The 15354-nt window shown below is 43.0% G+C and overlaps 2 protein-coding genes across 3 annotated transcripts; one reads left to right on the top strand and one right to left on the bottom strand.

The window, feature by feature from the left end:
* The first annotated feature begins 3 nt into the window (after positions 1-3).
* Positions 4-7553, top strand: LOC147332125 (putative ATP-dependent RNA helicase DDX17). Its single transcript, XM_086288540.1, has 13 exons — positions 4-368; positions 492-651; positions 748-844; positions 948-1081; positions 1188-1253; positions 1395-1536; positions 1680-1840; positions 1983-2155; positions 2285-2395; positions 2753-2814; positions 2981-3040; positions 5755-5985; positions 6187-7553. The coding sequence occupies exons 1-13, from the start codon at positions 319-321 to the stop codon at positions 6609-6611; spliced, it is 1872 nt and encodes a 623-aa protein (XP_086144666.1). The 5' UTR covers positions 4-318; the 3' UTR covers positions 6612-7553.
* A 638-nt stretch (positions 7554-8191) lies between these two features.
* Positions 8192-14851, bottom strand: LOC147332124 (ADP-ribosylation factor-binding protein GGA1-like). 2 transcript variants are annotated; one of them, XM_086288539.1, is made up of 17 exons: positions 14723-14851; positions 13865-13949; positions 13438-13513; positions 13237-13335; positions 13000-13123; positions 12672-12772; positions 12489-12569; positions 11966-12103; positions 11777-11858; positions 10922-11035; positions 10654-10809; positions 10459-10532; positions 10174-10361; positions 9730-9959; positions 9452-9621; positions 9190-9300; positions 8192-8651 (listed from the first exon to the last, which is right to left on the bottom strand). In XM_086288539.1, the coding sequence occupies exons 3-17, from the start codon at positions 13450-13452 to the stop codon at positions 8541-8543; spliced, it is 1794 nt and encodes a 597-aa protein (XP_086144665.1). In that variant the 5' UTR covers positions 13453-13513; positions 13865-13949; positions 14723-14851; the 3' UTR covers positions 8192-8540. The 2 variants fall into 2 exon arrangements, with proteins under 2 accessions (XP_086144665.1, XP_086144664.1); XM_086288538.1 differs by having other exon boundaries at positions 14793-14847.
* Between the last annotated feature and the right edge of the window lie 503 nt (positions 14852-15354).

Here is a 15354-nt window from a genome sequence, read left to right as displayed (position 1 = left end):
AGTCACAGCAGCTTCCGGTTCTGTGTTAAGCTAACAACAACACAACCATCTCCTGCGTCTTATTACTATTGCAACCCTAACGACGCTTGTCACAACGGAAATATGGCGGGTTGTGCTACTTAACTTTTCAGCAGGCATTTACGAAGACGACATTTTAATTTATTTTTGATTTAGTCAGTTTTCCAAGCTAATTCACGGTCTCGCCGAGTGAAGCTTCTGGAGTTTTCAAGCAAGGCCAGAAAAAGTATCTGTAAGCAAAAGCCGTACAACCTGTAGAAGATAAAGGTCCATTAGCAAAACTTAATAAGAGCCCTCAAAATGAGAGGTTCTTACGGAGACAGAGACCGAGACCGTGGTCGTGACAGAGGGTAAGAGGACTGCTAAGTTAGCTTGTCAGCTAATGCTAGTTAGTTATCATAAAACCCTATTATATGTTTTTATTGTGACTAGCAGCGGTTGCATTGACCTTACAGTTCGTTGTCATATTCCAGCAATCCCCGATTCGGATCAAGCAGAGGAGGACCACCCCCGGGTAAGAAGTTTCGGAATCCTGGGGAACGCTTACGAAAGAAGAGATGGGACCTGAATGAGCTTCCTAAATTTGAGAAAAACTTCTATAATGAAAATTCCGAAGTGCAGCGAATGAGCCAGGTATTATGTCCGTCATGTCACAGTCTGACCTTCAGCTGCACCTGTTGTGTTGTTTTGTCTGTCTTCACTTGTTGCTTTTCTTCTCTTTGCTCTCAGTATGATGTTGAGGAGTATCGCAGAAAGAAAGAAATCACAGTCCGAGGCTCAGGCTGCCCAAAACCTGTCACCAGCTTCCATCATGCACAGTTTCCTCGTAAGCACATGCACTCATGGATACACTTGCAGCACTGTGGACAGTTTGCAGACATACATAACCAGATACTTTATCGTCCCTTATTTTTGCTTCTTCCAACTAGAATATGTAATGGATGTACTGATGCAGCAAAACTTCAAGGAACCAACAGCCATTCAGGCTCAAGGTTTCCCTCTGGCACTCAGTGGGAGAGACATGGTGGGCATTGCTCAGACGGGTTCTGGGAAGACTTTATCGGTGAGATGTGTCTTCCTCTTCACCTGTACGCACCACACAGATGAATTTCACAGGTGAAAGATGTGAAAGAAGACTGAACCAGTCTTCCATATTTTTCTTCTTTCAGTATCTCCTGCCTGCAATCGTGCACATCAATCATCAGCCCTACTTGGAGCGTGGAGATGGACCCATTGTACGTGAAGAGAAAAGGAGAGCACTAATCACTGAGTAGTCTGCCTTGGAATAACCTAATTATATTAAAGACCTCAAAGCACAACGTAAAACTAAAACACTAAAGAGAGGATTGATGTGGCTTTATATATGTGCTGTGCAGTGCTTGGTGTTGGCCCCCACGAGAGAACTAGCTCAGCAGGTCCAGCAGGTGGCATATGACTATGGAAAGTCATCACGCATCAAAAGCACTTGTGTGTACGGCGGTGCTCCCAAGGGACCTCAAATACGAGACTTGGAGAGAGGTGAAGACTACTAAGACTACTAGAGCATGCAACCATACAGTTGTGTCCTTTTGGGAACCACTTTCGATTAGTCTGTAACTTATTTATTTTCAGTTTAACTGATTATATTACATACTGAAACATGCTAACATTGTCTTGTCCAGGCGTTGAGATCTGCATCGCCACTCCGGGTCGTCTCATTGACTTCCTAGAAGCTGGAAAGACCAACCTGCGGCGCTGCACATACCTAGTTCTGGATGAGGCTGACCGCATGCTGGACATGGGTTTCGAACCACAGATACGCAAAATTGTGGATCAGATCAGGGTAAAAGCTAATACTCAAAGGCTGTATCTCTGTCTTTTTGGGTTTTTTTCTTTGTTTTTCTGTTTTCTGCTGCTTACTCTTATGTTTGAAGTCAAAGCTGTTTTAGTGTATAGTTTTTTATTTGGTGGGTTCTCTTGCCCAGCCGGACAGACAGACTCTGATGTGGAGCGCTACCTGGCCTAAAGAAGTTCGCCAACTGGCAGAGGACTTCCTGAAGGACTATGTCCAGATCAATGTTGGAGCTCTGGAGCTCAGCGCTAACCACAACATCCTTCAAATTGTTGACGTTTGCGTGGAGAGCGAAAAGGACCAAAAGTAAGAGTTTGGTGATCTGGTCACATAGGAATTAACTTCTCACGTTAATAATAACAGCATCTGCTGTGTTTGGTGTGTGCGTTTACATCCCTTTAATTATAATGCATTTGCTTCTTTTGCTTTTCTCAGGCTTATCCAGCTGATGGAAGAGATTATGGCTGAGAAGGAAAACAAGACCATCATCTTCGTTGAGACCAAGAAACGGTGTGATGACCTGACACGTAGGATGAGACGTGACGGGTGAGTATACCAACTCATCCCAGCATCCGTTTTAACTGCAGACTGTAATAAAGAATGGACACCATGATGTCACCCAGTGGTATGATCTATGCTGAAGTTGGGCAGTTTAACACTGGAGTGTGTATATGGACTGGAGCTATTGGAGCTTTTTAAGCTATTCCACAGCCTTAGCTAAGCACAGTCATTTAGGAGCAATAATTGAAGACTTGTCAAATTGGTCCACTGTAAATATTGAATTGTACTTTTGCTTGAATTGCCCATCACTGGTTTGTAGTACATCAGATGAGTGGTTGTAGAGAAAATCAAAAGAGCAGAGACACACAGACGCACTGTTAAAGTTGCTGATTTGTCTTCTAGGTGGCCAGCGATGTGTATTCATGGTGACAAGAGTCAGCCAGAGAGAGACTGGGTATTATCAGGTACAATAAACACACACACTGACATTTCATTGTACGACAGTTCTTTGTACTGTTGTGTTGTGCTGCCCTGAACCATGTGTTGGCTCTGCTTGCATAATTATACAAACTGAACTGAATTAAATTAATTAGCTGATCCTAATCACCTCTTATTCATCTCATGTTGCAGAGTTTCGGAGTGGCAAAGCACCCATCCTCATTGCTACTGACGTCGCCTCACGTGGGCTTGGTATGTCATGTGTGCTCAAGTATAAAGCAAGTAATTTCCTAAGTATAGCCCCACATACATGCAATATATTTCCCTCTTCAGTATTTAGAATGATAATGATCAGTATATATTGATCTGGCTGTTGTCTGCATTTTTATTCACAGTAAATTTATCAAAGGCCAACCACAAACACATGCGCTGCTTCTCAGATAAAGTGTGTATCTAAGAAGTATGTCATTGAAGCAGGCTTTCCTCCAGACACTGAAGTCTCTTTGCTTTATTAAAGAAACACTAAGAAAGCCGAACGAAGGATTGATGTTGAATGAAGTGTGACGATGTAAGGGGAGAGGCTAGCCAAGCAGCCCCTTACAGCACAACAGTCCAACTTTGAACCTAATTCTGTGTTCATTTGTTTTCTTTTCATTTTGTTTATTTGTGTTGTTTTTGTTTCAAGTCTCTCTTCTGGCAACTAGAAGCACACAGGCTCTCGGGAGCCTGCAGCCGGACCTAGGCATGACAAATCGAAAGCTGTCTTGGGGAGAAAGACAGCCTGATTAATCTGATTCCCAGACACGGCCGTCTCTGCTGAAAACTTAACAAAGAGCCCGCTAATGAAGCTCTCCCCCCGCCTTCCAGGACACTGGCAGCCTGGGTGATGACGGGCGGGGAGGGAGTGGCAAGCGCAGGGTGCCGCTGGGCTTCCAAAATTTGATCGTATGCTCGAGGGCGAAGAAGGGGGCGTGGAGGAGGCTGGACTCTTATTTGGCATGCCATCAACAGAGGGATGAACCCAAAGCACTTGCTGATAACATTCACTCATATTCACAGCCGGTATTCAATCTAACGGCTGTAACGGATTAAGAAAACTTTCCCGTAAAGTCCTCGAGGAGATTCAAGTCCATTCAATAACAAACTCATAAAATTGTGCCTAAATTTGAACTTTCAGCTAATGCACTTAAATAGAAAACAGTTTTGTGAAGATGTGCTGCAGTGGTGTGTCACAAGACGATAAAGACAGAAACACCTGCCAGGAAATGAGGGTGGAAAGCAGCCGAGCCGGGCACGGGCGGCTATTCTGGAGACTTTCCCTCTGAACTGCCCCCTGATGCCAGCCCCCAACACCACCCCCACCACTGGCTGTCCAGGCCAACCTCTCCCTCTGAGGACGTCATGTCTGGTCCTGGCTGGCAGGAGTCCTGGAGGAGCCACCTCACTGTGATCAGTCTCCCTCCTTTTCACTCTCCTTCCTTTTTATTCTGTCTTTCTTAATTTGTCTGCCTGTTTCTCTCTCATCCCTCCTTCTCTTCTTCTTTTTTTCACTACCCCCCCCCCCCTCATTTTGGTCTCTTATTTATCTATTTGTTTGCCTTTAAACATTTCTGACTTGTCCGTTTTTGTCCCTTTCACCTCTATCCCTGAACCCACAGCTTTCACTTTCCCCTTTGTCTTGAACTCCTTGGCCTGTTGTCTTTGTATACATCACACCAGATCACCAGGTCAGACTTTCTAAATACCATCATAAGAACTAGAGCACATTCCCTGGCAGAGCCCACTCCCAAATCTCTCTTAAAGAGAACGTCCTCCCTCCTTTAGTGTCTGTTTCTTGTTACGAAAATTGAAAAGCTGGGCTCGGTAATACCACTGCCCTTTGACGTGACCTAGGAGGCATTTGGAGCAAGCAGCACTAGTCAAAGCCCGTTCGAAAAAATCTACTTCTTTCACTAACCAATCTCTTAATTAGAAGTTAGTATCACCACTTCTTTGTAATCTAAAAAATGGCAAGGATACGAGATCCTTGAAGTTGACATAAAAGAATCTAGAAGGCCTCTCCACTGACCTCTTCCTCTAGAAACATACATAAGCCCAGCAGTAATGGTTCCAGGCCGATCACGGCTAGGACACACGAAGAAGCACAGTTAGGAGTAGGGTAAGACCGCAACCCAGCACAGTCCAGCTGGAGCTCTGGCCCAGACAGCTTCCAGCTTTGGGAGGGTTGTGGAGGAGTGGCGAGGTTGGAGAAGGGACTGCATTTGTCCGGTGCGCTCTCCTCCTACCCCTGCAGACCTCCCATGACTGGTGATGGGTGGGGGGACAGAGAGGGAAATCCCTAAATCTCTGATTACAGGGTAAGTACTGTACCTAACCCTTCCCCCTTCCCTATTTTTCCTCCTCCGCCAGTCTTTGTCATTATGCTTCCAAAACAAGACGTCCATTTTCTCTAATCAGCAGCGTTTTCTGAGCCCTTCATCAACTGTAATGAGAAACAGACCTCTTAACTTTGAGTTAATCTTTTCTGTCAGAAATTTCTCTACATTATATATTTAATTTTAGGGTCACAGCCTTTGAAAATTTGTTTCTTTTTTAATGTTTATCCAAATTCTCATACTGCAACTTTTTCCTTATTTTTGCAGCTTATATTTGACTGCATGTAACCTGTTTTCATGTGTGCACATACTTTATTTCTCTGCTACATTATTTGTTTTTCTAATTGGCACGTTAGGTCATTTTCTAAATGCGTGCAGAGTACAAATAGCCGATGATTTGACTGGTAAGTGATGCTTTCAGAGGACGATGGGTGTCTTGCAGTTATTGTCTGTGTGACTGTTCCCATTTTAAAAGACAAAATTAATGAACACTCAAAATAATGTAAAAGTCAATTAGCGTTAGTTTTGATCTGACTTCTGTTTGCATCTTTTCCCTCCCTGTTACTGACCTCTTCTCCCCTGCTGCCAAAGATGTGGAGGATGTCAAGTTTGTCATCAACTATGACTACCCTAACTCATCCGAGGATTATATCCACCGCATCGGGCGTACAGCTCGCAGCACTAACAAAGGCACCGCTTACACCTTTTTCACTCCGGGGAACCTCCGGCAGGCCCGAGAGCTGATCCGGGTCCTGGAGGAAGCCCGGCAGGCGATCAATCCCAAACTGCTGCAGCTGGCCGACAGTGGACGCAGCGGAGGAGGTGAGGAACGGTTTAAGCATCATGTGTTGCATCTCTCTGCACCACAGAAGAGTCTTTATTGATTTGCCTAAATGGGGATGAGCTTTGGTAGTATGTGAAGGATAGATTGACTGTATTTAAGGGTGCAAGTGATTGATCACATAAACAAATGCTTGGGTAAATGAATGAGCTAGCAGTTTCATTACAACTTTTAATTCCCAGGTGGCCGTTCCCGTTTCCGCAACTCCAATTCAAACAATCCCAACATGATGTACCAGGATGAGTGTGATCGTCGGATGCGTTCTGCTGGTGGGGGCAGCAGCTCAAAGGATGGCCGTGGCAGCAGCTACAGCCGCGGCGGAAACAACCGGGATGGGGATCAATCTTCTTCTTACAGAGATCGCAGCAGCAGGGATGGAGGACGTAGTTATAGCTCCGGCTCCTATGACCAGTACCAGAATAACAGCAGCTCCAGAGGTGGCTCCAGCTCAGCAGGCAGCGCTGCGGGGAATGCCCCACCTCCTTCATCAGGCCCTCAGCCTCTAATGGCTCAGCAGTTCAACCCTCCGCAGCCTATGATGGGTTTGATGGGGCACTCGCCATTCCAGTTTGCGCCTCCTCCGGCATCTCTGTCTGGGAGGAAATGATGTCGTATGTGCATCAGTGTTACACAGCACAACACAAACTACACCCGGGCAGATTTGTGTTGAATTTTTCATTTTATCGCTCTTCCAACATTCCAGTTAAAAGCATGTTTTAGTTGACTGAGAGATCTTCATTTCTTCAACATTAGTTTTCGACTGGCTTCAGGTGTTTGCGTGGAAAACTTTTTTTTTCAGCTTAAAGTTGGTTTAAAGCAATTCTGTGTTCGTTTAGCTTAGTTTGTTGCAGCTGTATTGGATGGAAAAAAGCAAAGCTGCTGTTTTGTATTGTGAATCTCTTTGTGAGCTACTTCCAAGAGGTTGATAGTGTTATTTTCTGTGTAGGTATGGCAAAGGTAGGTGTTGAAGTTAATTTTGTTTTTTCTGTTTCAGATCATTGTTGGAAGCCAAAAAAATCCTTCTGAAATATTAAAAACAGATCCTGATGTGATTTAAAAAAAAAGGAAAAAAAAGAAAGTGGGTTAAAAACCTTTACCACATTGGAGTGTTTTTCTTTGAGCTTTACCTCGATCTCGTTATGTAGGTGCAAATTGAGGCCTTACCAACTAGTGATTTCTAAGTTTGTATTTACTAACAAATCTCCTGAGGCTTACCTGTTTAGAGGATCACCAGTGTGGTCTGGTCTTTGCAGCAGTGATGAATGAGATTTCCTAGCAAACAGTAAGTCCCCTTTTTAAATTTGTTTTTCATGTTTAATAAAGTTCTTTGGTGTACAGGACATGTTTGTGTGTTTCTGTAAACACTTGAACACTTCTTTTGATCACCAAGAATAAATTTTATTTCCCCATTTTACCAGTGTTATGCTCTCACACATTTCAAATGTACATAACAGAACTGCTATATCTGGCATTTAACAAAGCAGTCTTACTGGAAATTAGTGCAGTGGAATGTGATCGGGATCCTGTGGGAGGAAGTGTTCAGCATGGCTGTCATGCATCGCAGATTGTAGAAACGATCTGAACACGTCTGAGACGGACACCGCGCTCAGAGCACCGGAGTGCAGCTCAGTTTGCATATGCTCAAGTTTTCCATTTTTCCGAATAAATGCTTACACAACAACTCAAATGTCAAACTAATCTCAAAATTGAACTCATAGCGTATTAAAGATGACTATATTAATACGTATCTGAATCTGCACGCCTCAGATGACAAACATGTAACAGATGAGAAAAAGAAAACTGAACTTTAAATAATATTAGAACTGCAAAATAGGCACATATGGCAGAAAATACACAGCTTTGATGTTAACAGTAAATTTTGTTCATTACACAAGATTCGAGGGGTCAGCTAGAAAAACAAAAGTGTTAAAACAATCATTCTCTGTGATCACAAAGTGCACTCAGTCAATGTGAAAGAAAAGCAATCAACGTAAACAGACACCACAACAAGTTGATTCAGTTCAGCCTCGTTTTGCAAACTTAAGAGTCGCTTTGTGTTGACGTTGGGTTTTGCAAGCACTGTGTCCCATTTTTCACCGACCGCAGCATGCTGATGTGAAGGTAAACAGCTGATAATGGATTTCGACTGCCTGAGGTGAAAAATAAAGTACACCAAATAACCTAATATGCACACAGTTGTTGTAGTTTACTTCCTTTGTAGCACTGTGTTTAAAAAAAACAAAGAAAGAAAAAAAAACAACTGCAACAACTATGAAGCAGCTGTTGCAGGTTTGTTTAAGCAACCACATACAGCAGACTAGACCTAGACACGTGACTTGTTATAGCAAAGCGTACACACATTACACTGACTGCGCATGAGTGTAATCAGAGGAACACAATCAATACCAGTCAAAGAAAGTACAACATGACTGCAAAGGAAAAAGGTTTCAGCAGGCCTCCAGCCCAGGAGTCAGTTTAGGGGGTGGGGGCGAGTCTGAGAGCAGAAAGTCTGTCAGGTTGTGGTTGTGTTTAAATGCTATAGGTTCCCCCATTTCTCCGGAGGCGGAAACTGTTCTAGACTGCCGCTCTCGCTGTGCTCCTGCTCTCCCATGGTGAAGGTTAATCTGTACTGCAGCTTCACTTTCTCCTGAGACACAAACACATGCAGAGAGAGGCTAAGTATGACAGCTTGGATTAATGCTCTGGGACAAGAGGAATGACAGGCTCCTTGACCTTCCCATCAGATGACGGGATTCAAATGGACCCATTATGCTTTTCCTTATTTTCTGTCACATCTGTAGTTTTTGTTAAAATTCATTAATCATGGGCATGAATGTCAAAATAATTTTGGGATAGGGATTTCTTTTAACTTCTTGTTTTTAAAAGGCTAAAAAGTGGAATGCTGTACAAAAAGAACAGTCCAAAGAAATAATTAAATGGGGTACAGCCCAGTGCAGAGTTGCTTTCAAGCTTGTGTTTAATTCTGCTTTCTCATTAAATTAAGTTGGGGCTTCATTTTTCTAGATCTGTAATTCTTTTTTCCAACCTTGGCCAAGATAATCAGCACTGAAAATATGCTGCACTTATCTATTGCTGAACAGTTTAAAGGCTCTTTTTTTCTGGCCTTTGCTCAGCCAGACATCACAAGGACATTTCTATCTATTCTGTGAAATATCCGGACCTACCTTGTTTGGATTTGCTAGCAGCAAGATCTGTGTGACAGCAGCAGGAGGGAGGATGGGGTTAAAAGCGGGGAGCTCCGTCCCTGACGGGGGCTGCAGCTTCACGGCCATCGTCTGCAGTTGATAAATAAAAACAACATTAGAGTTTTGTTTTGTTTCTCTCTCTTTTTTTTTTTTTTAACTGAGACACTAAATCAGCAGCTGTGGATCTCATTTACTCCATCTGACAGAGGGGACAAAGGCCTTGGACTATATCAGTGCTGACCTTTGGAGCAGTAGTCTGGAAGTTTATGTTTGTGACAGGCACAGGGGCTGACGAAAGCATGGAGATAATCACCACCAGAACATCGGGTCGAGACGGAGGAGAGTCGCGAGCGAAGTGAAAGAGAACCCGCAGACTGTGGCTGTCAAACACAGTTACAGGTAACAGACTACCTGCAGAAAGACAGGACAGAAAGGAAATTAGTTCATCATATACCCAAAACACTCAAAACCAAACAAGCTTCCTTGGTATAAAACCAATAAGTGATCTCGTTTACTTACTGGGCTTAATGGATTCTAAGGGTACAAAAACGTCAGTCAGAGAAACGTCTGCAGAAGAAGCCTCAGTGTGAGAGGGAGACACATCCAGCAGTGTGGCTTTAAGGCTGGGCTGGGAGTTGGGAACAGGTGCAGGAGGTTCAGCGGTAAAAGCTGGAATTGGATTTGGAGCGATGTTTGTCCCGGTCTTGTTCTGGAGGTCTCTCAGAGTCGGTTTAGACTGCTGCTTGTCCCTTAGAGAAGAAGAATGAGCAACTCTGCGTCAACTTTTGCTCTGAGCTCTTAAATGATTTTGATCTGCTTTTTCCAGAAACGGTAGTTTAACCAACTCCTGACTCAATGTTGATGCTGTCCAAACTACAAAACTACAAAAGTATTATGGCCATCTAGAAGCCTTTTCCTATGAATTCAGCAAAAATGTGATCGTGCTCAAATCCTGTTAGGTACCATTTGACCTGCAGGCCCTCTGGAGGTAGAGACTGCTGCAGCAGGGTTTTTCCCAGCAGGTCCAGTTCATCCAAGGCAGAGTTCCCAGGAGTGGAGCCAGATGAAAGAGGCTGAGAGTGGGGAGGCGGATCTGGACTCAAAAGGAGACTGGGCGCAGTTGCGATATCTGTATCTATGCTGTCAGAGGACTGAAAGTTTAAAAAAATAAATAAATAGAAAAAATGAGTACAGGAAAAAAATATGAGAGCTTCACAGATGCAATAATAGATTTTCTCCACCGCTCACCTGGAACGAGTCCCATGCGGTGGAGTCCTCAGGCTGTGAGGCGGGGTTAGAGGTGTGTGTTCCTTCACTTAAACCTGTGTGAGGTGCAAAGTGTTGTAGTATTTAGGAACAAAAGTTTTCTTTCCCTCAGTTTCCATTCAGGACTCTGAGATTTAAGTTGTATGCTACATACGCCTGTCTGACGTGTTTTATTACCAAGCGACATGAGTTCGTCATCAAGGAGACTAATCCCCATGTCCCCATGTGAGGGAGGGTTTAGGCTGTCTGTGGGAGTGGGAAACTCTGGGAAGGAAGGCGGCGACTGTGGTGACGTGTCCAATCCTGACAGATCTAGCAGCGCTGTGCCTCCTCCTGTGAGAAATCCATCAGTACTGTTGATCCTTCACTAAAAGATTCTTTTAGACAGCTCATTGTAACACAGTAAAATCTTTTTGGCTTCTTTAGTGTTCAAAGCTTCACCCACCGGTTTGTTTCTGTGTGTTTAATGTGTTGTTTCCATTTACAATCTCCCCTTTCACCTGCTGCTTGTACAGGTTGATGACTTGAGTCAGGCTGTCGTTGGCCTGCAGGATCTCCGCTGAGGAAAGATGACAAAGTGCTCATCCTTATCACTGGATTTAATCAGAATCGCCTGCCTCTGTTAGAAAGACTGCTCATAAACTGTTGAACCAAAAAAGAAAAATAAATTCATGCGCTAATAGAAACCATCACTTTATTTCTTTAAAAAAAAGAAATACTATGAGAGAGATTTTTTTAGACCATCTATAGGTCACCCTTGTTCTTGAAAAAGCAAGAACACTTCTCCATTCCTCTGAGATCCGACCTCACTGTCCAGGGTTGTGTGGTCAAAAACTCCACTTCTCTCTTTCCTAGACATCTCTACACCTCCACAATTATGTCATCTGGACCAACTCTTCATAGTTGCCCTCACTTCCTCCTCTCTGTCTCCCATTTTCTACATTCATCAGCTCCTCAAAGTACTCCTTCCATCTTCTCAACACACTCTTCACTTGTTAGGACATTTCCCCTAACCTGACTCACACCCTTTCCAGGTCGATCGCTCCGTCCAGTCAGTCGGTACAAACCTTTTTTCTCATTCCACAGTGTCCAGCCTCTTATACAACTCACTACAAACATTTGTCCCTGTGTCTACTTTCCTCACTTTTTCTTTGGTAGCTTCCTTTGAAAAATTTCCCTTACTTCCTCATTCCATCACCATTCCCTCACTTTTCATTCCATCCATCACTTGAGTGATATGACAGTGGAAAAAAAGGAGAGAGCTCCTATTCAGTGGCAGATGAATAATAACTAAGCTCACCCAGAGCCTCGTCGTTGTCCTCCGTGTCACTTGCCAGTCTGAACAGTGTTGGCCTCATTTTCTCACAGCGCTGATACAGGTCCTGACCACACAGCACACACGCCACGTTAAAAAATACTTTAAATGGAGATGGCTTCAGGTTGATTTACAGTGTGATCTTTTGATTTAAAGCATCTGTCTTTTTCTCACCTGAATGAGTTCAGCATTGCTCTGATCCGTAGCCGTGCTGTCGTAGTCCTGCAGAAGCTGGGTCAGTAAAGTGACGCTCTCCTTTACCTCCTGAATGGCATTCACCCGCTTTGACACCTTCTCTGCACGCCTCTGATCCTAAAACCAACGAGACACAAACTCACAAACTGCACACATACCGGGTTTTGGCCAAAAGCAAGTGCACATGTAGGAAACAGTCATGAACAGTCCAAACTGTGGTGACCTGTAACACAACAAACACAGCCAGAGGCAGTAAAGCAAGAGCGCAGCAAGGTCAGGGAGAAATCAGTTCAGGTTCATGGATGAGAGCAAAGACTAATTCCTGTTAGACATGAAATGAGTACAAAAGATGGAAACACCCACAGGGCAATTTCCCAATTTCCTCTTTCAGTTATTGCTCCGCTCTGAGTGCACCATTTTACTCCTGTTCCTAAAAATCACACATCGCTGCACCGAATGAATGTGGTGAAGAAAATAGGAAGGAAAAGGAAAGAGTGTTTACCTCTTGGACCATTTCCTTAATGAGTTTGTTGGCAGCTTTGAGGTCTTCGGGGTGCGAGCTGTTCAATAGGCGAGACAACATCTGACAAAGTAGAAAGTCAGAGTTCACATGAGGAAGAACATCGGATGCTAGTTCATCACATCTACATAACTCGTTCATATATTTTAGTACGAAAGTCCTTACTTTGGATTTCTCTTCATCCTCAAAAATAGCATTCTTGGGTCTGGGTGGAGGAAGGTTGAGTAGCTTGTCAGGTGGCAGCTCAGGATCTTGTTTAACAATACCTGATTAACAAGCAGAGAACATGAAGGTGTTGAGTTATTTAAATGTGTCTAATCATTTTCATTAGTTGATTTACAACGTAAGGCATTTTATCCACGTGGGCCTATTACTTTAATTTTCAGCTCCAAATGTTCAACTCTATTACAGCATCTTCATCTTCAAGTTCAGCATAATTACTCTTTAAAAATGGGTTTTGACAGGATTCATCAAATGACAGATCGACTCTTACCTTGTTTTTTCAGCATTTGATAAGCGTCTGAAATCTTGGCTTCATCTGGTAACGCCAAAGTCCAGCTATAGATCAACTCCAAAACTTTTATTTTAACTGGCTCAGGGGACCGTGTTCCAAGGTACTAAATTGGAGATGAAACCCAGGTCATTTGCACAAAAAGCTCAACAACAAGAGAGAAGGAAAAAAAAGACCTGTATCAAAGAGGCACAGACACAAAGAGACCTAAAGTCCTACCTTGGGAGAAACAACTTTGATGAGTTCATTGAGAAAACGGAATTTGCCCACTTCACTGTGAAACCTTTTCCCGCAGTTTTTCATACAAGTCTCCAGGACCTTGAAATTGAAGGGTAGGAAAAAAAAATCTAAAAATGGCAAAAGCTGAAACTAAAGCATCTGAAAATAACTGAACAGATCCTGATTCTGATCTGAACTTACAAGTAATGCCTGCATGGCCTCCCACTCTTGTGGAGACTGGATCTTGTGGGCCAGGAGCCTGGTGGCCAGCTGCGGTCTATGAACATGTCACATTTTTGGGGGTGGTTTATTTAAAATAAATGATGCATAAAATTATTCAAAATTCTAAAATGACTGCTGACAAAAGCTCTTTCCTAAACAAACAAAAACAACAACAAAAAAAAAAAATCTGTGCTCAATTTCTATTACCCTTGCCATTTTCAAAAACAACTAGAAATTGGCATAATATATGTGTTGATATAGCTACAGTTACCAATGTTGTAGAAGAAAAACTGTCCTTTTGTAGAAAAGATGAACATATCTCTGAAGACATGATCACAAGGCTCAGTAAGACTATAATTATGTAATGATGTGTAAATAATGTCTTGGCCCTGGGGCCAGCTCTTACCCCTCCAACTCATTGTTGAGCTGGTCACAGAAGGCATGGATGCTACTCCAGTCTGTGTCTCTGTTTAGTGGATTTGTGGCTCTGTCTGAAATGGGATATCACATAAAAATGTATAAATGTTACCAACCTTTCCGAATCTTATTATTTTTTATGCTTAAATGCTTATGTTTTCGGATTTTGTTACTGCGAGTTGTTATAATGTCCTAGTATCTTCCTTCAGTTAATTACACCCATATAAAACTAATGAAATATAAGCACAGCGACACAGCCTAAATATAGCCGCCAAAATGCCTCTAAAACGCTTCTTTGTGGCAGTTTAAGTAAACATTACAACCTTTATTAATCATTTTTGGACGTTTATGCTATGTTCATAAAAGAACTACAAATATTTAACATACTGGCCACGGAGTGCATGAGGTCTTTCACTAAACATAAAGGTTGTCTTGTCGAAATATAATGTACAAAACTTGGACTAAGCAGGCTAGAAGTGTATCCCAGCATGTCATCAAGCAGACTACATGGGACAGGTGCTAACTGAGTGTAAGGTTAGCTAGCTTGCTGTCGACAGTCACAGTCGTGTCAGTGTCTTCTCGAGCTTTTCCACGAAGTCACAGGTTTGCTTTAATCACAGTCTATCCTATGTGAATGCAAATTCTGGGTCCCACGATCTTGCCCCCAGCATCCCGGTTTAGCTATAGAGTCGTAAATCCAAAGCCAGCATGTCTGTGCTGTGTTGACAGCTGGAAGGTAGAGCTCCGCAGCTAGGTTAGCATCCTGGGTGTTACGGCAGGGTCCGAGTCCCCTCTAACGGGACAAACGCAGCTACGGTGAGTTTTCATGTCATCTACAACAACTCACGGATAGTAACTTCTCAGTGTCGGGGTCCCCGGACAACACGGGCGCAGGAGAATAAGTTTAAAACACTCACTGATACGTGACTCCAAACTCTCTGCATCGGGAGGCGCAGCCATAACTGCGAGATTTATGTGGTGCCTCGATCTCGCGAGAAGTGGATGGACACGTAGAAAACAGAGTTGAATGACATAGAAAGCACTACGATATTTGTAATACATCAAGTAAAGGATCTCTCTCATCTGTATTATATATATATATATATAGTAAAATTAATAATATTTGGTATGTGGTATGCAATACATAATTCTGACTACAGTGGGGCAAAAAGGTATTTAGTCAGCTACCGATTGTGCAAGTTCCCCCACCTAAAATGATGACTGAGGTCAGTAATTTGCACCAGAGGTACACTTCAACTGTGAGAGACAGAATGTGAAAAATAAAAATAAAAATAAAAATCCATGAATCCACATGGTAGGATTTGTAAAGAATTTATTCGTAAATCAGGGTGGAAAATAAGTATTTGGTCAATAACAAAAATACAACTCAATACTTTGTAACATAACCTTTGTTGGCAATAACAGAGGTCAAACGTTTACTATAGGCCTTTACCAGGTTTGCACACACAGTAGCTGGTA

The sequence above is a fragment of the Aulonocara sp. 'chitande type north' Nkhata Bay genome, linkage group LG4 (assembly GCF_057382095.1).
Source record: "Aulonocara sp. 'chitande type north' Nkhata Bay isolate Kocher_YH1m ecotype deep benthic linkage group LG4, A_spYH_male_GT1.1, whole genome shotgun sequence".
NCBI classification, from domain to species: Eukaryota; Metazoa; Chordata; class Actinopteri; order Cichliformes; family Cichlidae; genus Aulonocara; species Aulonocara sp. 'chitande type north' Nkhata Bay.
This window is presented reverse-complemented; position numbering and strand designations above follow the sequence as displayed.